This window comes from Nannobrachium achirus, assembly GCF_963921795.1.
Source record: "Nannobrachium achirus genome assembly, chromosome: 3".
Taxonomy (NCBI): Eukaryota; Metazoa; Chordata; class Actinopteri; order Myctophiformes; family Myctophidae; genus Nannobrachium; species Nannobrachium achirus.
In genome coordinates this window covers 55,349,128-55,374,324 of record NC_137812.1, presented here as the reverse complement: position 1 = coordinate 55,374,324, position 25,197 = coordinate 55,349,128, and the positions used below count along the sequence as shown (strand labels likewise).

General features: G+C 41.6%; 3 protein-coding genes across 4 annotated transcripts; 2 read left to right on the top strand and 1 right to left on the bottom strand.

Moving 5' to 3' along the window:
• Window positions 1-2,436: 2,436 nt before the first annotated feature.
• Window positions 2,437-6,020, bottom strand: tk1 (thymidine kinase 1, soluble). The gene is made up of 7 exons (XM_080721886.1): window positions 5,901-6,020; window positions 5,666-5,697; window positions 5,066-5,179; window positions 4,675-4,768; window positions 4,461-4,550; window positions 3,183-3,302; window positions 2,437-2,716 (listed from the first exon to the last, which is right to left on the bottom strand). Exons 1-7 carry the CDS (start codon window positions 5,964-5,966, stop codon window positions 2,537-2,539), a joined length of 696 nt encoding a protein of 231 aa, XP_080578012.1. The 5' UTR covers window positions 5,967-6,020; the 3' UTR covers window positions 2,437-2,536.
• Window positions 6,021-7,128: 1,108 nt separating this feature from the next.
• afmid (arylformamidase) lies at window positions 7,129-14,692 on the top strand. Of its 2 annotated transcripts, none has more exons than XM_080721204.1 (11): window positions 7,129-7,239; window positions 7,856-7,946; window positions 9,199-9,303; window positions 9,665-9,713; window positions 10,313-10,398; window positions 10,487-10,559; window positions 10,738-10,835; window positions 11,849-11,927; window positions 12,474-12,609; window positions 13,165-13,269; window positions 14,101-14,692. In XM_080721204.1, exons 1-11 carry the CDS (start codon window positions 7,228-7,230, stop codon window positions 14,128-14,130), a joined length of 864 nt encoding a protein of 287 aa, XP_080577330.1. In that variant the 5' UTR covers window positions 7,129-7,227; the 3' UTR covers window positions 14,131-14,692. The 2 variants fall into 2 exon arrangements, with proteins under 2 accessions (XP_080577330.1, XP_080577331.1); XM_080721205.1 differs by lacking the exon at window positions 7,129-7,239 and adding an exon at window positions 7,592-7,610.
• A 3,245-nt stretch (window positions 14,693-17,937) lies between these two features.
• cant1b (calcium activated nucleotidase 1b) lies at window positions 17,938-24,966 on the top strand. Its single transcript, XM_080721874.1, has 5 exons — window positions 17,938-18,014; window positions 20,626-21,238; window positions 22,047-22,187; window positions 22,900-23,103; window positions 23,768-24,966. Exons 2-5 carry the CDS (start codon window positions 20,698-20,700, stop codon window positions 24,136-24,138), a joined length of 1,257 nt encoding a protein of 418 aa, XP_080578000.1. The 5' UTR covers window positions 17,938-18,014; window positions 20,626-20,697; the 3' UTR covers window positions 24,139-24,966.
• Window positions 24,967-25,197: the final 231 nt, after the last annotated feature.

Here is a 25,197-nt window from a genome sequence, read left to right as displayed (position 1 = left end):
AGATATTAATCACAGGATTTGTACAGTGAATGTTCTGCATAGATTTGAACATGACTCAAAAGGAGTACTGAATAGAATTGCACTTGTGTTCCTTAATGCACAGAAATCTTTTTCATCAAGTGCATACAGTACCATTACAGTGCTTTGATGGGAAGTTATGTTAAACTGCATGCCATTCCATGTCATTAATTGTGAATAGCACAATAACATCCATTTTAACAACCCCGTCCTTGAGAGTCATGGAATAAAATTATCCACAGAATAGTCTTGAGAAGTGAATTCCTAAATTTGGAGCAGCTGTTGCTCATAAGGTAGAATCGGAAAGCCTTCGGTTCAATCCCTGCCTCCTCAAGGCTTCGTGTTGAGGTCTGTGAGCTGTTTGTACTCACTTGGACCTGCATACTGTTTCTAATATGATGGTTCAAATGCAGAGTATTTTCCTCAACCTCAAATACCTTTTATGCACACACTAGAAAAGAGTAAGTCATAGAAAGGTAGTGGCCAGGTGTGGGCAAAGTTCAATCATAGCACTCTCACCCATTAACACCCTACTGTACTGCCAAACTACCTTTTGCTTAAACCCAAGTTTACGTATGTAGCTACAGAAGTGGTATATGGTAAATATAAAAGTTGCAGGTGTTTGGCACAATTTATTTATGCTTCATCACATCGACGACATGTCGCTCGCCAAAATAAGTAACAGTCATGCAAGAACAAATCAGGCTTTAGTTTTGCAATTAGCTGTAGAACCGGTCTGTAATTAAACAGGCCATTGGTCCTCCAATGTGACTGGCTGCATTGAATCACATGACAAACACTGAGGTTGCATACAATGACCGAGGCGCGCTACACACAGTTGCGACAGCTATCATGTCCGTGTAGTCTGAGAATGAGGGGGGAGGGTCAGGTCCAATGCATTGTCAATGGAAGGTTGTTTGGTTTTTGTCGTTGCCGTGTCTCTTGGCCAAAAGACAGCCTTCGGTTGAGCAAGGCCGGACTCACACATATGCGTGAAACATCTTCTCCGTATCGTCTGAGAAGGGGAAGTCCAATGCATTGTCAATGGAAGGTAGTTTGTTTTTTTGTCGTTGCCGTGTCTCTAGCTCAACCACAGGCTGTCTTTTGGCCAAGAGACACGGCAACGACAAAAAAACAAACAACCTTCCATTGACAATGCATTGGATCGGGCCCCCCCCCTCAATCTCAGACTACACAGACACGATAGCTGTCGCAACTGTGTGTAGGGCGCCCAAGAGACACGGCAACGACAAAAAACCAAACAACCTTCCATTGACAATGCATTGGATCCCCCTCATTCTTAGGCGCCGTACAGACATTTGCATGAAATATCTTCTCCGTATCGTCTGAGAATGGCCACTGGGAACGCCGTACTAATGCATTGTCAATGGAAGGTTGTTTGGTGTTTTGTCGTTGCCGTGTCTCTTGGCCAAAAGACAGGCTGCGGTTGAGCTTGAGACACGGCAACGACAAAAAACCAAACCACCTTCCATTGACAATGCATTAGTACGGCGCCCCCAGTGGCCATTCTCAGACGATACGGAGAAGATGTTTCACGCATATGAGTCCAGCCTCAGACGATACGGAGAAGATGTCTCACGCATGTGTGTGAATGCGGCCTGAAGCATATATTATACAAACCGACATGTTTGTACACAGTACACATCAGGGTTAGCTGCTGCAGATCCTGGGCATTCTAGAAGCATTTCACCATAATACATCACACACTGCATGTGGCTTGATATTCATTAGTTATTTGACTGTACGACCAATGTTTTGCACTTGGTTAACTCATACTCTCTTTATTTACATGTCGTAGAATTACATAACTTCCCCCCCAAAGTAGACAAAACATTAAAATAATCACATTTTAAGAACAAAACAAATTGGTGATAAAACAAATATTAAATCTGAGGGACATCACTGCCTATATTCGTCTCCATGGCTGCAATTGAGTAGCAGTACAGTACTTACAGTACAAGTTTCACCGTATAGATTGTCATTACAAATGACATTTTCAAAAGCATAGGTAAATAACATAAAGGCCCAGGTTTCACAAAACTAGGATTACATTCATAACCTATAGCTTAGAGGTCTAGTGGCTGCCAAGTCAAACTGCAGCCACATAACCTGTCAAGTCAAATGCCTTAATGGTGACATAAACACCACATTATACGTCTCTCTCTAACCACACAAAGGAAAAGAACAAAGCAGTATAAAATGTACACCAAATGTAAACTGTCAGGTATAAGGTATAGAATGTTTATATACCACAATAGCTTCTACTGATAATCATTTTCTATAGTTACATTTCTCCGTAAACTCAGCTTGTGCTTAATTAAAATTGCTGGTGTATGTTACATTTCCATTGTAAAACAAAAAAAAGTGTAACATTCGATAACCACACGAGTAACCACAATGCATTACACAAATACCTACTGTATGTACACACAAATAACTTTTGCTCTTGTAACTGTCCTCAATTCACCCAATCATAATGTTTGAACGTCGTTCACGTTCAGAGCTGTAGGGTGGAGAAGAGCCTCCTGGGAACACCAGAGTCTAGCTGTTTTGCTGTGAGCGCTTGTGGTGGAGTGTCCTCCTTCATAGGGGAACAGTTCTCTTTGTTGGACATCAGGCCTCCGTAACACTTCCGACATACTGCCTGGTACTTATCTGCTCCACCGATCACCTCTACCTATGACAACAGTAAAAAGGTTGATTTTGCGTCTTACAATTCAATTCAAAGGAACTCTTTTCTTCTTTCCTCACATCCACCGCTCACTTCACCTTGGTGGTGCAAACACAACAAATTAAGTACTCCCTGTATAAATAAAAGGCGATGGGTTCCCAGATTGGCAGAATGCAGAAAAGGGGTACCAGCCATTGACTGTATATAAACCCACACATTGCCGACTGACTGACATGAACACATATTATGAAATGAGCTAAATAAAATTAGGTAATTAAAAGAAACCGATCATCTTATGACATCATGTCATGATCTCATAACACTCATTATATCCAGTCCGTACAGATTATATGAAACCTGCAGTTTACCTGATTTTAACACACACGGTTCATCATCACACTCTCCCTGCATCATCCATTCCTCCTCCCTCATCTCATCCACCCCACTCCTTCTCAACCTTCACTAAACTCACCTCCTTCTCAGCTCCCAGTCTCTTTGTGTAGGAAGCCTCTTTGTAACACACCATACAGACAGCATTCAGCTTCACCACGCTCTCAGCCAGAGGAACCAGGCTCAGGATATTGCCAAACGGCTGAGGAAGGACAAAAAGGAAAAGGTTAGGCTACTGCTACATGCATTTTTCAAAGGTGCGTGCATGACAGCATGATAAGAATCCTGGCATACTACTGGTATGCCAACCCGAGTATCGAGGTCAAATGTGGCAACTGAAACAAGTTTTTGTGTTATCCTTTTAGCATTGTTGTATAACTGACTGTGCCTCATGGATTATGATATTTAGGGCTACTAACAACACCATGCTTTGTACGTGAATGATTTGAACTACTAAGAGGCTGATGATTGGTAACACCATCTTAGGTCTGCAGATTTTTTTAAACAGCCGCTCAATATATGCTCTGATTATGGTGTCCAACCGGATGTGCCATGTTGGGATGAGACTGACTTTAGAGCACAGCATTGAATCTGCACTCTTCTTTATACTGGCCCTTTGTGGGCCAAGTTAAAAAGGGCAAGCTTCAGGTTGCCAATAAGGAGTAATGACTATATTACTTAGGAAACCTACAGTAGGTGGTGTAGTGCAAGCGACCTGTTCCTTATGCAGGAGTGAGGAGTCAACATGTTTCAGGCTCTAATGAGTAACCTGATGTACACATTTATCTGAATGATTCTCAGAATGCCATATGCATGCTACTGACAACTCTAAGTTGTTGTGAGTGACATGGTAGCTGCCTTTTATAAATGTTCTTCTTTGTTTGTGTTCACTGTTGTATGTGTTTATTATCTTGCACTACGAGTCCAAATGAAAAGTTGTTCATTGACCATGTAGGTCTATTTACAAAAGTACCGTACATGGACCTACTGGACTCAACATTAAACTTCTCACCTCTGACATGCCATGCTCTGTAAAGACTTTCATTGTCTGTATAGTGGAGTGAGTGATTACTACAAAAGAGCTGTGACTGCACACAACAGGTCCTAAAATAATAGACAATGAACTGGCTGTTTTACATCCATCTATGGTTTTGTTTAGTGACATTATGTACCGTGGCGCCTCCGCAGTCACCTATCCTTCTCCGAACAGTGTTTACTTCCCCTACGCCGTCTTGTTTTTAGCTACACCCACAGTGTCACTTTGTCTGCTCAAACAGTGGCTGTTTGTGAATTTGAATAGTGAATAGATAACAAACTGGCTATCGCATTTTTGCCTCTCATTGACAAAACACACACCTACCTTTCTCTGGAAGGTTGCATCCAAGGCAGCTACAATGATGGTCTTCCCCATGTTAGCCATCTCTTCACAGAACTCCACAGTGTCAGGGAACTGACAGAAATGGAAAAGCATCATATAAATATTATAACATTAAATGGACAAATGTTTATTGTGTTGTTTAGTAGGGCTGTGCATTTATTTCTATGAACTAACCAGTGACTAAAGTTATACTCACAAACTGGCCTTCATCAATTCCGATGACGCAGGCCCTCAACGCCAGAGAGCGCAAATCTCCCAGGCAGTTAGCAGGTACTGCTTCCATTGTGTTTCTGAACACAAAGAGCTCATTTGAATACATTCTGTATTTATGTAATGCATTTTACACAAAATTCATTTTTTCAATTCAAAAGGTTTTATTGGCATGAGAAAACATACCTTTACATTGCCAAAGCAGAAATGTACACAATACAATCAAAACAAAATGTGTACAAGTGAAAGGAGTGAATCAGTTTATGTATCAAGGTTACATGTAGACAGTGCAGGGATATACACAATGATTAGTGGTCTTTAAGGTGGTTGTGTTCACACACACACACACACACACACACACACACACACACACTTACTTGTCATGCGTGGCCATGCCTTTCTCAGAATAGCGCGTATCTTTGGCATACTTGATCACCAGGCAGGTATATTGAGCAACCTGGAAACGACGCACTCTCCTCATCAGTTCAGTGCTGTAAAATGTAAATAAAGAAACATCACCATCAAGCTAAATGATATTGAGGATGTGATATGCACTCCAGCCGCCATATTGTGATTTAAGACTAAACTTATGGATTCACTCTGGGAGGAAGCAAGCCTTGTTTTCTGGGACAGGTTTAGCAAGCTAAATGTATAGTAAAACACACAGTAAAATAGTTCAAGTGTTTGAGGAATTTGGGTTAATATCAAACTCTGTAAAAACACACAGTAAAATAGTTCAAGCGTTTGAGGAAGTTGGGTTAATATCAAACTCTAACTGAACTCTGTAGCTTAGAGTTAGCTTGCAGACTGCTTCACTGTACAATCATATTTGGCGGGATATGACAGGCTACTGTAAACTAAAGGCCTGCGCTTTGTCTGATAGGCACATTAACAAGACAGATATGCAGCTTACGTCGGTGATGATCACCAATGTTACACAATGCACAGAGACTTATAAACGTAAACAAATAACAAACCTTTTCCCAGAAAACATCGGTCCAAAGATAACCTGCAAAACGGGCAATCCATATAAGAAACGGTCAATAATATGGTCAAGAAAATTACAACAGGATTTTGTTTTGTTTTGTCATTGTTATTATTATTCACGCGTACCATACCACATAACATGGTTATTATTACCAAGCATTTGCCGTGAGACAATAAATGAGTGTCCACGTCAACTGTAAGTTACTGTAACTGTCTTATACAAACCTGAATTTGTCCTCTGGCTTTCAGTGGGGAATTCGGTAGAATTCTAGAGACACCCAAACAGTCCATATTCGATGGAAAGGTCAAATAAAACTCAAACGAAAAAACTAAACAACCTAAAAGTACCGGTAACCACACAGCTAACTTAACGCAACAATAACACAACTGAAAATCCGCGCCGAGGCTCCCAACTGGACATTTATACAGGAAATGGCCTTGTCCAATCGTCACAGAGCCATGTGACAATCCGAACCAATGAGGCGGTGCGCTGACCAACAACCAATCAGAAAGTACTCCTGTTAGGCGCGAGACAGATGTTCGTGCAGCAGCTGTTAGTTCAAAGCTAGTAACTAGGTCAATACAGCAGTGATTCTCAAACTTTATCATGTCAAGGACCCCCAAATTGACACTTATTAGCATGTGGATCCCCATGTGTAAAGATATGCCATACAATCCCATTATGATTATGGGATTGCATGGCAATGTATGTATGGGATTCCCATACATTTTAAGCTTGTTATGGCTGATTCCCAACCATTTTAATTTCAAGGACCCCCCAGTTTGACGTGCATTAGGCTACGGACCCCCATTTAAGGTTATATCTCTGATACCCCAATTTATATTGTAAAAGCAATGTTAATTTAACTCTTTGAGTTTGAGTTACAGATGAGATACCCAAGGGTCCATTTGGTTACTAACTATAATTTAGCTGGGGACCCCCTGAAACTCTCTCAAGGAAGGACCCTTGAGAGTCCCCGGACCCCACTTTGAGAAACTGCAAAAGATTGATGCTATTTGTTTCAAAAAGCTTTACACCCTGTAGGCCTAATAGTAGCCTAGTCATACCATATAACAACATGCTAACCTTCTTGTACCTTTAACCTTTTAGTTGACCTTGTATCATTGAACTGTCCTGTACCTTTTCTCCTATGCAAACCTCCAATAAAGTAGGCACATTCAATCAATCAATCAATCAATCAATCAATCAATCAACACAATGTGACATAGCTCTGTTTACACAATGCTGTATTCCCCAATTTCAACTGTTTTTATTATATTTTGACACTTGCTTTGGCAATGTAAACATAGCCTATGTTTTCTCATGTCAAAGTTCCTTTGAATTGAAATTGAAGTCTTCTTTGACAGACCAAGACATTTGGAAGGGGGGGGGGGCATAGCAGCAGATGGAATGTGCTGACGTTGGCTACTGATTTACTGACAGTGAACCACACACAGGGCGAAGTTCAGCCTCATGGTATATGGACATTCTGTCTCTGCCGCACGTAGGATTCATTTCAGCTAAAAAAAAATACAGATTTGAGACTAAGTCATGGAGAAAAATGTAAGTACAAATGCGTCCTTATAGGCTATTGGAAGATATCTCTTTCAAATGCACAATCAGAATATTTGGCATGAACTAGTCAACAAACAACAGTGTATGTCTAAATGGCCACTAGCTAGTAGCCTACACTGCAGCAGACGATTATATTACGTATTTACTTCCTCAAGCCAAGGAAGGATTACACAAAATATATTGCTTAATGCAGAACATGAACTCTTGCAATCTGTTTTGTGGCAATCTATTTAGCTACTTACTTAGAATTTGGAGCTGTAATTCTACAATCTAAACGCCTGAGAGCGCTGTTCTCCACAACACTGTTTGACACAGATCTTTGACAGCAGCTGCTGCTGCAGCGCTCGCCTAGACATGGGGTATTTTTTTTGCCTTCAGTTGTTTGGAATTTGAATGTTGAAATTGGCCTCAGTGGCAACTTTTGCGTACGCTTACAGTGGGTTTGGTGCACTTAAATATTTGTTTAAAAACAGAAAAACAATATTCATGACACTTGTATAATAAGCAGATGTTGTAAAGTAGTCTAACTAAGTACATAATACTCTTACTACAAAAATACATGGGTAAAACTAACTGAACTCTATGCATATCCCCCGTCGGACAGGAGCTCGAGAGGCAATACTCCCCAAGTCGGTGGTCGCACAGAATGTCGGCAGACGAGGTGATCAAAGCGCACGTTGCAGCGCTCAAAGAAGGTTGGTCGTTTGTTCCGCATTCATTGATTCAATCATATCGGATCAGATTTGATTTGAACTGGCAGAATTATCTAGCGCTTCTGCTGAGATCTGTCAGTGGTTGGGTGGGTGCAGCCTACGGGCTGGTTAGACTTGTCTTTGTGACTTGCACTTGCTACGCATTGTTTTGTTTTATATAGGCATGCATGCATAGTAGCCTAGCCAATCAGTGTATCACGTTCTGCTATCCCTATAGAATGGCTGTGGTATATTACATACAGATAGTACATTCTTCAATTCAACGTAGGCCTATGTAATATCACAGCCATTATATTGTTATTACTGAATAAAGGTATGAAGTGCTTGTTAATGGAACGACTGGAGTCGTTTGTAGTGTTGGCCACTTGTAAACGTGGATAGGCCAGGCCTACCAATTTTATCCAATCAGGAGTGATGATGACTCATACAGGAGGAACAAGTCAAACGGTCTGAATCACAGATATAAAAAGCTAGATACCTCCTCCACCGCTGCAGTTCATTAGCGCGACTGGTCAAACACCCCTGGCGGAAGTGCATAACTGTGGAACTGCGGAAGGCACTCTGCCCCCTCCAATGGGAAAGAGGGAGTCCTGCCAGGACTGCATCTGATTGGACTACCGAGCTTCCCATTCTGTGACGCACAAGGAAGCGTCCTTCAGAATTCCCAAGAGCCCCGCCTCAGAATTCTGGAGGCTTGCATAGAGTTATTGGGAGGCTTGCCAGGAGTCTTGGACCAGCACCCCCCAGCCGGAAGAGGCGTCTACCTTTCTATGTCTGTGGTCTGAATGACACAAAGAAGTGAGCAGACAAAATTGGAACACTATCCACAATTTTCCCCGGGGGTTTACTGGAGACTATCAGGACCAAACTTCCGGGTTTAACAGCAGACACACAAGCTCACGTCGCGCCGCAGATGCAACCCGTTGTGAGCTTGTAAATCGGCGGCGGAAGATCGGTGCAAACGTCTGCGCAATGCACTATGGGGCGTAGGAAAATCGTGGATAAAAGGATAAATGAGTACTCTCTGGTCGAATGAGCTGGACAGACAGGGTCACAGGGCTCTCCCAGTTACTGAACAAAAAAGCATATAGCAGCAATGATTACTATCAGAATATAGAGTTTTTTACTTTTTAATAAAAAGTTAAAATCACTTATGTTACACTACCTTTAAGCGTCTAATCACTAATGTCAATATCGTGAACGTTTTTGTGTGTTGGTTTGTAATGTTATTCAGGTACTGAACGTGCTCGTGGCCTGGCCCAGACCTTGTTGAATGTACCCTATGGAGAGGGAGAAGGAGAGAAACTGGATGTTTACATACCCAGTACCAATTCTTTAGGTGAGTTAAATAAATAGCATATGGTGCACCTGCAGAAGTTTTAGGGTTCAGCGCCTTGCTCAATGGAACTTTGCTGTGTGTGTGTGTGTGTGTGTGTGTGTGTGTGTGTGTGTGTGTGTGTGTGTGTGTGTGTGTGTGTGTGTGTGTGTGTGTGTGTGTGACCTAATGCCTATATATATACACACATGTCTCACTTCCAACAGTACTTTGTAGACTCTATTCCGTTTCCGCTTTATCCCCGCAGTGATACCGAACTATGTTGCTCTTTTCTGCTCTGTTCCATTCTTTTATCTTATTTTCTGTATGTGCTGTTGTCCTCTGTTCTATCATGTACTGACTAACTGACCTCCCTTTGTTTTAGACATGCCCCTGGTTATCTATATACATGGAGGCTACTGGCAGTTTCTTAGGTAATATTCTTTATTATGAAAGGGTTGCACGGTATTCACAAGCATATTGACTCTTATCCCAGTGAGCAATAGTTGTCTATTAGACGGCTGTCTAAAATTGGTCTTAACAGTGAACGTTTTTTAGACGTCTAAGGCTAGCTTAGACTAGACGTTGATTAGATGTTATTTGTATTTTCTTTTTTTCTTTTTAAGATTTGTTTTTGGGCTTTTATGCCTTTATTGATAGGGCAGTAGACTGACAGGAAATGGGGGGAGAGATGGGGAGTTACACACAGCAAAGGTCATCAGGATCGGGAATCCAACCGGCGACGCCGCCAAGCATCCATGCCTATGTGGCAATGCGGTGGTATGTGGTAAGTGGTATGTGCCTGGACCAGTAGGCCAGCGGGCGCCCGCTTAGACGTTATTTCAACGGCTATAGATGGTCTATAACGTCTAATCAACGTCTAGTCAAAGCTTAGACATCTAAAAAACCTTCACTATTAGACCAATTTTAGACTAGCGTTTAGATGTCTAATAGCCCAAAGAATTCTCAGAGTTAGAGTTACCTCAAATGAAAATCTCACTGACTGTCTCTCTATCTTTCTCTTCACATACAGTAAGGAGGAATCAGGCTTTATGGCAGTCCCACTGGTCCAAAAAGGTGTGGTGGTGGTTGCTGTTGGATATGACATCGCTCCCAAAGGTAAAGGGTTCCCTTTTTGTGCCATGATAATAACTGCAGTGTAGTAGAGAAGATACTGACCCTTTTCTGTTCATCACTTACTTATCAGGCAATATGGACCTGATGGTGTCCCAGGTGCGTAAGAGTGTGGTGTCTGTCATTCAGCAGTACAGTCACATCAGGTACTGCAGTTTTGCTTGTTTTTCCTAGCTTCACTGGCAACTCTTTTCAAGCTCATCTTAATACAATGTGTATGTCTTGGCTGCTACAATTCATCCGCCCCCTTCTTTTCCTCTTACCTGCTGTATGAGTGGTTAAAGTATTTTCTTCTTTCTGAGATCCAACAAATCTCTTCCTCAGTGGCCTGTACCTGTGTGGTCACTCTGCTGGTGCTCACCTGGCTGCCATGGTCCTGTCCACTGATTGGTCACAATACAACATCACCCCTCAGATCAAAGGTGAGGCCTGCCATGTGAGAGGAGAGGGCAGGAATGAGTGTTTACACTTACAGCTTCCTTGTGTAGCTGACACTGTTATCGAGAGCAGCTTACATGAGTGAGCTGGCAGGTAGGTAAGCAGTGCCTTTCTCTCTCTTGTTCCAATACCTCACATCTAGTCTTAGGCTTTTAAGCTGTGACATCATTTTGTAGGCAGAGGAGAACTCTGCCCCCAGAGCATTTTCTGTCCCTCGCTATTTCAACAGATCCGAGACAAAAATAACGACTAAAGTATAATTCTAACACTTTCCTTTCAACAACAAAGAGAAGTAAAATGTGTAAATAGTAAAAATAGTAAAAAGATTCACGGAAACTGGGGGCAGAAATTCTCCTCTGCCTACAAAATGATGTCATACTTAACAGCCCCTTGTCCATCCATCCACCTTTCCCTTCCTAGATAAAGTTTAATTTGCCGCGCTACTCCTCCCACAGTTTTGGTCAAATCGACCGGCTTCATCGATTCCTTGCATTTTGCTAAGAGATATGTTACATAGTTTAATTTATATATACATTTATTCGTGAATTAATTTTCTTAATTGACTTTAATTAAAACGTATAAACTTTTCCCAAAGATGAAGATGACTGACATCATAGATGTATGACATCATAGACCACATGAGACTGATGCAATATGTCTATATATGGGCATTCCAAGATGTGGGCTTAATTTTGATGACCACAGGGATCTCCATATATGGGCATAAAAGAGACAAGGATGGAATGGTTAGCACCGCTCAAATAGGGACAAGGAATGACATACAGAGATATTTGCAAGTGTGACTCTTGTCACAGCAACCACATGCAATTTCTCTCTCTCTCTCTCTCTCTCTCTCTCTCTCTCTCTCTCTCTCTCTCTCTCTCTCTCTCACACGCACACACACACACACACACACACACACACACACACACACACACACACACGCACACAAATGAAAATCAACAATAAGTTTCCCATCTACAATTACATCCCTCAGGTGCCTTCCTGGTCAGTGGCATCTACGACCTCCTTCCTATTCTCTCCACCTATGTCAACGAGCCTCTCAAGATGACAGAGTATGTACATGTTGCAGTACATTATCTACTCTCAGTTTCAGTCTGATGCCTGATTTATACAGTACTTGGTTGCGCACCAAAAATAGCAGATCTACAATACAAGCTCACAACAGCTTGTAAATCTGCTATTTCCAGCATCGACATGCAACAAAGTATAACTCCGGCTTGAAGGAACTATTTCGTGTAGAAAGGTGATTTTATTTGTGTGTGAGCAATGAGCATTGGATTTATGTCTGGTGGTTTTACCGGAACAGCTCAAATAAGTTTAACCACTGAAGTCCTTTTAAAAAAACGAAACAAATAAAAAGTGGAAAATAGTGTAGTGTTAGTGTATGTAGGTCTTTGTATGTATGTCTGTTTTGGTGTGAATGTTTGTGTAATCTACTATGTGTGGCAAAGGCTATTTTAAATCATTGCCTGCTACATTAATGGACAATAATAATGTTCAAATCTTGATTGTGTGTGTGCAAGTGCATGTACTGAAATGTGTGTACTCTGTATACTCTATCAGTGCCTCTCAGTGTTTGTTTCCTCTGTTGTTTACAGTGAAGTTGCAGTGAGGAACAGCCCCAGTACACTGGTCCCTCAGCTCAAACTTTCTTCCTCCAGCTGTCACATTGTGGTTGCCATGGCAAAGAATGACTCCCCGGAGTTCCGCAAGCAATCAGAAGATTACTACCAAGTTAGTGTTCCATAGAGCAGTGGTTCTCAATCTTTTCAGGCGTTGAGGCATTACATTTTGTATACCACGGTTCTATTGTGAAAATAGCAGATCTACATGCTCACAACGAGAGGCGTTGTGATGTATATCTGCTATTTTCACAATTTCTGCCTCTAATTTTTGACAATTTGTCCAATGTTTAATTTGTCATTTTAGAGGTATTAAATAGTCCTCACTTTAGAAATGTGCCTGTACTATACTAGTCTATACACTCAAACATTATGTTGGTTTGTTTGTTTACTGTTGAGAGAAAAAACAATGTTGCATGTTAATCATCTGGGGACCCCCCCCAAATATTTTGGGGACCCCCCTGGGGGTCCCGACCCACCGGTTGAGAATCACTGCCATAGAGCACAAGAACTGTCTGTCTACCAGTTAATGACATGGTTGCTGAAAGTTAGCAGGCCACCAATGTAGCAAGTTCATCAAATACAATTACTGATACTAGCCTGACAACACAGTAGTAGGTTTTTCATTATGGCCCTGAAATTGTTTTCTTCCCTGACCTTTTTAAAGGCTCTGGCGGCTTCAGGAGTAAATGTGACCATGGAGGATGTGCCCAACACAGACCACTTCAATATCATAGAACAACTGGTGGATGGGGACTATCACTTAACACTGGTACTTGCAACACACACCAACCCCAGTTAATATTTAGGCCTAGAATTATTGAATGCTTTAACCAGTGAAAAATAGCAGATATACAAGCTCACAGCGCGGCACCGAGTGCCGCGCTGCGAGCTTGTAGATCTGCTATTTTTGAAAAAAGTCGTGGAAATGTGTGCAAATCTTTGAATATATATGTATTTTCAAAGCGAACGTTTGTAACTAAAATGTTGCTTCTGGGGGGTCCCTGGAACTAAATATTTTGAGATGGGGGTCCGTCGCCAAATAAATATCATTTTGGGGGTCCTTCACATGAAAAGGTTTGAGAACCACTGACATAGTAGTCTCTCAAGAACAGACTAACTGAGCTCCATTTAAGTGAAAAGGACCTTTTCTTTGACGATGGCTGGCCAGATTGCTGACATAGAAACATAGGTTTTTCAAAAAGTCTTAGAAGGATTCAAAAGACACTTATAGAATCGGGTAAAATTTCTAATTTTTACGATTTTTCAAAAATAGCAGATCTACAAGCTCGCAGCGCGGCACTCACGCGCTGTGAGCTTGTATATCTGCTATTTTTCAATAGTTAAAGCATAAAATAATGATACACAAAATGTGTACCCGTTCTAAATGGGTTAATTAGACAGAGAATGCAGTCTAGAGCAGTTATGATGTTTTGGATCTTGAGCAATTGTATAGCACATGGCATTAATCAGTGTTTTTCTTTTTCTTTTCTTTTTTACTTATTTTTTCTACTTTCCTACCTTCTCTCCCTATTATCTCCTCCACCACCATTTCCTTCCTTCCATCCCCCTATCTTCTTCTCCTTATTACTTTTGTTCCTAGCTCCTGTTGAAGATGATGGGGAAAGGCTGAGAAGAGCAACTGCCTGCATAGGAAAGGTTACTGAGAAAATAGAATCAGTGTTATAGTAATAATCACTGTATAGCCTTTGTCAACGATTGGCCAAAGAATTCTGGTTCAGTCACTGCACATAAAATTAAGCATGCCTTGTTAATGTAAAAAAAACATTTACATTGTATTATTGAATTGTGTTTCTGACAATCTATAATGCCATAACAATGAATAGGCCTACTGAGAAGTTGGGATAATATGACCTCATATCAAGGCATGTAGTGATTTGAATGTAGCTTTGTATTGCACATGTCACAATACAGAAGGGAACTGAATGATTGTTACTTTTGACACAAAATGTCATCCACACTTGGCCAACATTTGTTAATTGTGTATTTTTGCAATTTTCAAACATACATTATACTGTAGATTACAACACCATATATATTTCTAAGGGGGAAACATGTCACCTGCAGTCCACAGTCAAGCATTTTAAAATACATGATTACATGATTGTTGTGTTTGCTGTTATTACTGAAGGAGTATGAAGAACATCACAACATAAATAAATGTTTATATTTAAGACAGTTTCTGCTGATTTTTGAGCGTTACTAACTGCTCCTACATCTGGCTATGTATGTATGTATGTATTCATACTGTATGTACCGTATATGTGTATGTCCCACACTTGGCTCATTGGCCAAGCTTCACAGGACGCTTAATAAAATTAACTCATAAAAGGCACTGCTCACTTCACACTGGGTGTAATTTGTGTTCAAATATAATGGGTGTATTGGTGAGATTGGAGTTTTGCAATAATGTTTATGTGGGTAACAAATTAAATTGTCCATTACAATTTATTGCTGTTCCCCCCCAAACAAAAGATGGGCACAACTGTGATATCAGTAAGCAAGACTTTAGCTCATGAGACATTAAGCATTATGGGTAATGGTTTCTTGTGACATTGCTGGAAAGATACAGAGAATGTGTTATCACTGTGAACAGATGGCCGAACAACCAGCCTGGAGCAAGTGGACACTGGACAGTGTCAAAGTGGCGTTGTCACTTTAGCACAGTGGGAACTGTTAGTAGGCTACAAATACTTTAACTTTACTTAGTTTTTTAGCCCACAACATTTATTTGACAGCTTTAGTTAAGTTACTTTGCAGATGTATAGACTTATTAACGAAAAATATTAATTGTTTGTATAGATGTTATGGTGTATTAGGCTATAGGTTAAGGCAAGCTACCCAGCAGCACAACGTAATATCAGCCCCACACTTTACCAGCTGCAACATTAAAGTGATTACTTACTAATCCAGTAATATGATTGTTAGTTGGCAAACTTGGCATGATGATAGGTCTATAAACTTTGCACCACTGTTTTGGCATAGCTTGCTGGAGCTCTGCCTATACAGGATCTCATGAGTTAAACTAAACATGGAATGAATGGCATAGAAATAGAATAGATTATGTTAAACCACTTTGTACAAAAATATTTAATTAATATATTTAAATATATATATAAACTAAAAAAAAAAAACTAAAAAAACATCAGTTCTATGTCATGTTACATGGTATCAGAACATTCACTGAGGCGTTGAGCTACAGTATGTTAACATTCAGTGGTGGAATTTTTAATTGTGGGCTCGCCGAAGGCGAGAACACTATGTTCTCCTCATTATTTACAGAGAGTTCTGCCGCTGGGCACCACAGATTTCAGGTCAAGAAATAGACACTGATCTTGGGCCAAGATACTGCTATGAACAGTGAGTTCATGGCAGAATCACATACTCTGAGCCACAAGACTATTTTATTTCTTTTTAAAACATACTACTAATTTATTTTTCTTAAGTAAAAGTATCAATACAGCAATGCATGGTTACAAGCCGATTCCCAGATTGGGGTCCAACATATGTTCCCCAGGTTCTATGTTCCCCAGGTTCTATGTTCCCCATTTTCCCCTATAAAAAAGGTTCTATGTTCCCCTCTTACCCAAAAATCACACCCGTGTGAAGTGGAGCTGTGTGTGTGTGTGTGTGTGTGTGTGTGTGTGTGTGTGTGTGTGTGTGTGTAGATCATGTGTACCGATTTTTGTGACATTTGAAGAAAATATGTAGGAAAAGGAGCAAAAAGTGTGTTTTGGAGAAAATTCAAGATGGCGGAAAATCTATCCTGGCGCAAATGGGCGTGGCCTATATGGGGAGATGCGTCTTGACCCAAGGAATCCAGGGAAAAAAGAATTTTAATTTTCCGATCTACGGTTCAAGAGTTACGGGGCAAAACGTAAAGTGGGCCGTTATAGCGCCACCATGAGGCCGAGTGATGTAATTATTTTTCGATTCATTCTTAAAATCATTATGAATCTCCTCTCCGAGGTTTGAAACTGTAGCTCCTATGGTTTACGAGAGAAAAATACTTGAAAGTGATTTCTTGCATTGTCCCATTATAAGTCAATGGGGACAATTAAGCGTCGTTTTTTGCCGATTACGTCGGCATGGTAAGGCGGATCGGAACGAAAGGTAATAGAACACCATTCCCGGCCGAGCCGCACATTTTGATGTATATATTGCGCGAGTGGCGTAAATGGTGCGGCACTAGTTACGCGCCGAAGTCAGGCTACATACAGACACACAGACACACACACAGACACACAGACCCACACAGCCACCTATAGGGAGCTGCACACGGCTCCAAAAAGGTTCTATGTTCCCCAGGTTCTATGTTCCCCACCTGCTTTGACAAAAAAAAGGTTCTATGTTCCCTGTTTACCTAAAAAAAGGTTCTATGTTCCCCGCTCATAAAAAAATGCAAGAAACAATTACAAATACTATATAGTGGGACAGGGGGGCACTAGGGAAATCTGGGCACCATATTTTTGGGATGACTGGGCATTTGGACAAGTGGGCACCTAGTCGAGTGGGCACTTAGGGGTGGAGACATCTGTTCATTATAGGGACATGTGGGCACCTGGACAACTGGGCACCTGAATTAGGATTTGTGTTTTTTGACAGCTGAAATCAACAATATATCAGAATTCTGATGTTAACTTGTGGGCCACATTAAGTGAAGATGGGGGCCACCAGTTGTTATGTCACTGGTAGTGTCCACAGACCTCCTCTGACACACAGAGTAAAAGTTATACCATATTATAATAAGCATTAGTGAAGACCAATTATATGATGATAGTTGAAAATGGGTGAAGTTGTCCTTTCAGCTTGTATAATTGTAGGCCTATTTACTTTTGTGTGTAAAACACTTTTCTTATCTGCTTTATAAAGCACCTGGAAACTGCAGATGATGGCTAATGTTGATCATGCCTCTAATTAAAAAGGATATACCGAAGGCTAATTGCCCAGGGCCCACCATTACCAGGGCCCACCATTACCTGCATTTTTGGTTTGTGCCCACCATTTCCTGCATTTTTTGTGAGCGGGGAACATAGAACCTTTATTTGGTTTAGTGTACATAGAACCTTTTTTTGAGGAGCAGGGTGGGGAACATAGAACCTGGGGAACATAGAACCTTTTTTGGGGGGAAGTGGGGAACATAGAACCTGGGGAACACGGTCCCCTTATTAGCTGGCAACCATACTTTGGGGACCGTACCTATGTTCCAATCCCCAGGTTCTATGTTCCCCACGTATTGGGAACTGGGAATACTCAAGTAAAGTACAAATATCAAAACGATTTAAGTAAATTCCACCACTGGTAACATTAGATATGATCACAGTGTGGCCGCTGTTGGAAGTGTCTCTGCATCAGGACGTGCTGTGCTGGCTGACTGCCAGCCAGACAGACCAGTGTGCAACAAGCAGGCGATGAGGAGCACCGCAGCATCGCTTCCTATCCGAACAACCCTGGCACAGCGGGAGGCCAGCGACACGGAGACTTGCTCATAACCGGGTAGGTAAACACACAATAGAACTTTTGAGACCCACACTTGGTTCGACAAAACGTGAACGTAAAGCGAATAATCGATTTGACCAACAGCCTACCCTGATGAAGATACTGTAAATGAACGCCGGTTGGCTAAGTTGTTAGCTAGTGACATTAGCCAGCCCAGAATAGCTAGTATTAATGATTTTAAACTATTTGGAACTAACGTATGTTACTTCATGTCTAGTGCTTTGCTGTCTGGAACACTTAAAGTTTATGGCGTGCTTCGTTGTGAACTGATATAATAAGCTTATACTTCCTCAGTTCCTCTTAAATGGTTTCCTGTGGAAATAAGCTTAGTCTTTTCCGTCATGAAACTGTACCTTTTCCTATGCAAACTTCTAATAAAGTCTTCAATCAATCAATCAATCTTACACACAACACAAGTTTGGACACATAGTAGCTCTGGTCCATAGCGTTAACTGACCAGAGCTAGACACATAGGTGGTCGTAGCAGTAGCTGCCAAAGTTGACCAGCCAGCCAGCTGGCCACAGTGGCGTGTGTGTGTGTGTGTGTGTGTGTGTGTGTGAGGCACAGGAAAAGGGGCTGCACAGAGGAACCACACACTACTATCAATTATGGAAGTATAACTATACACTATGACAAACAATGCTGTGTAATTAACATGTCACAGAACAGGTCAGGAGCTTTAACTATGAACACATAAAATGTCTAAAGCAAATAGCTGGGGGTGAATTTCAAGGATACTTTAACTTGAGACCTACTGCTGTCTTCGGGTTATATGGCACTGTATAAGCATGAATTGTAATCATATGCAAACATGGCCAATTTGCAAACGCATTAGTTGTGAGGAGAGAGAGAGAGAGACAGACAGACAGACAGACAGAAAGTAAAATGGGCAGATAAAAATAAGCCAGGGGGAGGAAAGGGCCAGGAGGCTAAAGTGTCATGTTCTTTATGGGTTGCGTGCGAAGGAAAGCAGCATACTAGTGTCAGAATGCTCATGGGAGCAAAAATGGTGAATACGGTTTAGTGTGCAGTGCATGTGGTTGCTGCTGTGCTGTGCACTGCAGCTCTCTCGATTGCAGTATACAGGTGAGTCTGGACAATCACCATTGATGGATGGTTAATGACAGGTGTCCTTTATTTACCCTTTGGTTGCCGTTGACAACGCTGATTATATAATAGGAACTATGGGACAGGTCACAGCTTGGCTATGGTCTGCCTGTTTCCATCTGGTATAGCAGGTTTTGGGTAACGTTACTGTTGTACCCCTACCTCCTACTGCACCTGTGTTTATTATTCCTTGGCTTGCTTTAGCTCTTTCCAGGGCCTGTTGTTCGCATTATGATGTGAATTGTTGTGTATTTGGAGAAAAAAATACACAACTCTAGCTGAGTATTATTGTTCTACCACTGATGGTTTGAGGATAGGTAATGGATTATTCTTTACACCACAATATTCAGGTAAGGAGACTACTGAGGTTTTCTTTCTGTCTGTCCTTTATAATGTACTGTTTTAAACTTCAGCAAGTTGTCTAAATGGAATGTTAATAATTACATTGCAATGATTAATGGTGTAAATTAATGTAAAACTCTGCCATCTATTATTTACATGGTGTATATATACAAAGACATGGTTATTTTTATTTGAACTTCACATGACAGAAGCAAGACATTGATGATTATCTTAATGTGAATGACGATCATATGAAAGATGCACTTTATCCGATCAGTCATCTGTTAGCAGGTAAACCATAACATTCTCAATGTTGGTTCATTTACCCATTGTAACTCTGAGTGCAACTAAATGGACCCAATGTGTTTTAACAGAGGTGAATCCCTGAAAAATAACATTTCTGCTCAACATCATTGTTCCTTTCACACTACAGGATTTGAGACCAGGGAGGTTTTTAATCAGTGATATAAGATTATGACTGTGAACCCTTCACACTACAGGATAATAATCGGTTCTGACCAACCTTGAATTGGGAACGGACCAACCTTGAATTGGAAACGCTGCTTGTCGGGAGGGGTGAATTGGACCAAAAGTTGTGCCAATTTATCTTCTAGTGTGGGGCCAGCTTTAGTGGGAACACAGAGGTCAAATATTGTGTAGTTTGCTTCAGAGCAGAGCAGTGTATCATACACAGTAGATTCCTCAGGCCATGGGATGTAGGAGGTGCCTACTGGCTAGTTAGTATGCCTATTCACACGCTCCACACAGACAATACACAATGGCCTGCAATGAATAAACAATGAACAATAAGAACATTGCCTATTTTTCCAAGATCGCTCTTTCCCTTTCCACTTTGTTATATTTTTTACGTACTTCAGAGTTTGAAAAGCAACTGCAGTTTCACAAATTACTGATTTGAGACAGAGTCTCCTTACCTCTCCATCTCTATCTCTCATTCTACATCCTTTGGTTTCAGGCACGTGCACACATAACAACGTTTCGCAGCGTGACGCGTTGTGAGCTTGGAGGTCGGCTATTTTCGATGTTTTCACCAAAAGGCCCTTTTAGAAATGTCAGCCCCTGCCTCTCTAACATTCTCTGCACGTCCCTGTTTGGTTTCTTTTTCTCTCTCCTTCCTCTCTCTCTCTCTTTTTCCAGGCTATTCCATCTGTATCTACCTCTCCCCTCCACACAGACAGATCTGATGATGACGATGATAGCGGTGCTGCGATGATCTCGTTACGCCTGATGGTGCGAGGCCTCCACCAGGTCCTCCTGGCTGCTGCGACCTCCGACCCTCGCTTCCACCTCAGATGGCGGGCCATCAGCGTGGTAGCGCTGCTGGCCGTCGCCCTCCTGTTGCTCGTGCACGGTCCCGCGGACGACGGCGATGACGGCGTCGTCACTGACACTAGAGGTTCCTATGGCAACCGGCTCCTAGGCTGGAAATCGCAGCATGGAGGTAGCGATGACGACGTCCTCACCAGTCGACAAAGTCTCTCCGCTTCTGACGGGACGTTTCAGAAAGTGGCAAAACGTCAACGTTATAACGACACATACCCACTCAGCCCGCCGGAGAGGACAGAGCGTGGTGTCCGGTTCCGAATCGCCGTGATCGCAGACCTAGATACGGCCTCGCGCTCCGACACTAAGGAGGACACCTGGTTCAGCTACATGAGGAGAGGTCACCTGACCGTGTCAGAGAGGCTGGATGTGGAGTGGGATGCTGAGATGGTGACCGTGGAGGGACACCTGGCTGAAAAGGGACGAGGTACAGCGTACACAGTCAGGGGTGTCGCACCTAACTCTGGGCCCTGGGTACAAGGATTCACTGCAGGTCCCCCATGAATGTTCTTCATAGGGGGAAGGGGTTTAACCCATTTAGACTGGGAACGCATTATTTTGTCCTTTAACTATTGAAAAATAGCAGATATACAAGCTCACAGTACGGCACGGGCACAGAGTGCCGCACTGCGAGCTTGTATAGATTTGCTATTTTTGAAAAATCTTGAAAATTTGTGCAAGTCTTTGAAAAACCTATGTTTCTATGTCAGTGGTGCTCAAACCTTTTCATGTGAAGGACCCCCAAAATCATATGTATTTGGCCACGGACCCCATCTCAAAATTTGAGTTACAACAAATGTTCGCTTGAAAAATACATATATTCAAAGATGGCAGATCTACAAGCTTGCATTGCGGTGCGCTGTGAGCTTGTATATATATATTTTTTCTATATTTAAAGTATAAAATAATTCCAGGCGCCTCCACCTTGGGCCCTAGTAACTCCATTACTAGATCCATTAAGGGACCCACTGGAACCCCCTCTAGGATCCCTAGGCTTAATTGAGAACCACTGCTCTAATAGCCCTCTGCAAGTTTGCACTACATCTCTACTGATAGTGTTTGAAACATTAATAAGACCAAACTAATTAACCGACTGCTCCTTGTCCTCTAGTTATAAAGTAGTTTTTCACTCTAATATGATACTGTTCTTGGCACATTGCTGATTTATTCCCTGCACTCTCTCCCTGTCTTGTGTTTTTACTGTATTGACCAATATATTTCGCCGTCTGTCGCAGGTATGGAGTTGTCTGAGCTGGTGGTGTTTAATGGACACCTATACAGTGTAGATGACCGTACAGGGGTGGTGTACAGAATAGAGGGACAGGAGGCCATTCCCTGGGTTATCCTGCCTGATGGAGATGGATCAGTCTCCAAAGGTCAGTTTGAACTTGAACCTCTTAGCTTTTCCTCAGGTAATCTCTAAATTGTTAATGCTGTATTGGGTATACAAGGTCAACAACAGCTATTACAACTGTGCTACCAGTTATTGCTGGATATTCACATTACAGTACCATACGCAAATGACCACCATGGAAAATTATTCTAACAAAATGTATAATAGTTATAATCACAACTTTCCCTTAAAGGACAACTTTGCTTTTTTACAACAAGGGTTCATATTTTAGATTGTAATTAGAAAAAAGAAAAGATGAGTGTTAAAATGTTTTCATTTACTGCTTTCTATTGTTTTAGTGATTTTTGTATTTTCAGTGGCTTAATTGTGGCATGTCTGTACAAGTGGCTAAATATGTCTTTTTAGACACAATAAGCCGGCAATTTCTGTGTTACTATTTACACCAGCCCCCATAAATCACATCCGCCCATGAAAGATTGCGGAGCATCTTGGTAATGGGCTTATTGTCTAAAAAAGACATATTAACCACTTGCATGCATGCCCCCAACCTGGGGGCATGCATGCAAATCAAAATCGTTAAAATCACGATTGAAAGAAGTAAATGAAAACATTTTAACACTCATCTTTTCTTTTCTCTAATGACTATCTAAAATATGAACCCTTGTCCTTTAACCAACATGACATAACCCTGAATACTGTGGCCTCTCTCTTTCCCCTTGTTCTGACACTGGTAGGATTCAAGGCAGAGTGGTTGGCAGTGAAGGATGAACACCTCTATGTGGGTGGACTAGGTAAGGAGTGGACCACCACTTCCGGAGAGGTCCTCAATAACAACCCCGAGTGGGTAAAGGTCATCGGTTCCCATGGAGACGTGGAGCACGAGAACTGGGTGTGGCGCTACAATGCCCTGCGTAGCGCGGCAGGAATACATCCTCCAGGTACTTATTTAGCTGCTTGTGTGAACGCAGCTTCAAGCCCTATTCAAACATTTAAAGAAATAGCCAATCTACAAGCTCACAACACGTCACTTCCGCAATGTGTTGTGAACTTGTAGTTTCTCTAGTTTTTTAAACTAGAGGTTTTCGGTCGTAATTTAAACTGTAACCCCTTTAACCTTTTTAAATCTTCCACACATGCTTCCCTTCTTAGCTGGTGTAGTGGTGACACCTTGGCATCAATCATGTTGAAAAAGAACAGTTGAAGTTGACATTAATGTCTTTATTTTGTTCTTTGATGATAAAGAATAGATGGAACATGTTATCTAACCAGTATAACAGTTTGTTCTCTGTCCTTCGTCAGAGAGAACTGTGTCTAAAGTGCTTCTCCCATGATATAATTTAATAAACTGCTAACTTACTTCTACTCAATTGTTTCAGACTGCATCTGCCTCAACATCTTGATTGCTCTGGAATTCCTCAGTAGTTTTTGTACAGCTTGGCCAAAGCCATCTGAATATCACTAATTAATGCTTTCACCATCATTTATACCCCTAATTAGAGTATTTGAACACAGCACATTATTTCTGTGTGAAGCTCTCCAGTTTATATCCTGTACAATTTAATTAGTATTTATTATTCATGTCTCGTTCTCCTCTCTCCCCAGGTTACCTCATTCACGAGTCGGCAGCATGGAGCGATCATCTCCAGCGCTGGCACTTCCTGCCGCGCCGTGCAAGCCACCAGCGCTATGAGGAGACAGCCGATGAGCGTCGAGCTACCAACCTGCTCCTCTCTTGTCCCGGTGACTTCAGCCACATCAACGCAAGGCATGTCGGACCCCTAAACCCGACCCACGGCTTCTCCTCCTTCAAATTTGTCCCCGGCACAGATGACAAGGTCATTGTGGCGCTCAAGTCAGAGGAAGACGCTGGGAAAATCGCCACCTACATCCTGGCCTTTACGTTGGATGGCCGTGTGCTGTTGCCTGAGACTAAGATAGGAGATGTCAAGTATGAAGGTTTGGAGTTCATCTAGGTTCTAAAATCAGCAAACCTGAGTGTGATTGAACAGCAGACCATATGAATGGATGTTTTTGTCCGGATTTTCAAATTGCTCCTGACCAAAAAGCCCCTCGGGATCGACCAGTTGATCTTAAAGACATGGTTGTCCACCCCTAATCTAGGAATTAGTGCTGAAAGCAGAACCAGCTGCTATATTAGTTGTGTTTCCAACCAGTTGTATGCAAAATTCTCTCAAGTGGCATTTTCAGCTGTAAAAAAAAAAGTGAATTAGCTAAAAAAGACTACCAAAACCTTTGGAAATACAGTAGCTTCAGCCAACATTGAGCATTATCCCTTCCATATAGTTTCCTATTTAATGTCACACCTATCTATATTATCTAAAAACAGTGACATGGATCATTGTCACATGTCACACCGCCACTCTACCCTCTCTGGGTTATCTCTCTACAGTACACTATTGCAGAAATGCCTTAAAGCTACAATCTGTATATTTTATTTCCATTGTCTCCCTCTCCTGACAAAAAGGAAATTGCAACAGTGTCTGAACTATAGCCAATATGGCAGATTTATGGCCATCTGTGGCCCTTTGCTTCTAATAACTTGAATTAACACTGGGGTTGAAACTTGTCAGAGGAAGAATAGTTATATTGTATTCTATTAGCCCAGAATGGCTGCATTGCAGCTTTAACAACAATATTTAAAGAAAGAGAGAAAGAGAGGAAAAGGGAGTAAACTAGAAACACGGTCACACCTCAACCTTTCTGTGAATTCAGTTCTATGGTTTATCCTGCCTGTACAGTTCTGCGCTACAAAGCCAAAGAATACGTGCATTTCTTCAAACACTGGCATCTGTTCTGCCAAAGTATTGTGGGTAGAGAGTGGACGTACATTTCTTATCGTTGAGTTGTAATATTTCATTATATGATTTTGTTCTGTGATACCTTTATTACATAAAATGTGCTGTTTGCCTTTGGAGGGCAGAACTGTCTTTAAACTATCTGCACTTGGCATGATGTTATCATCTTCCTAGCCTGAAACGACATTCTGCTGGTCAGAGACTCAGGGGAAGTAC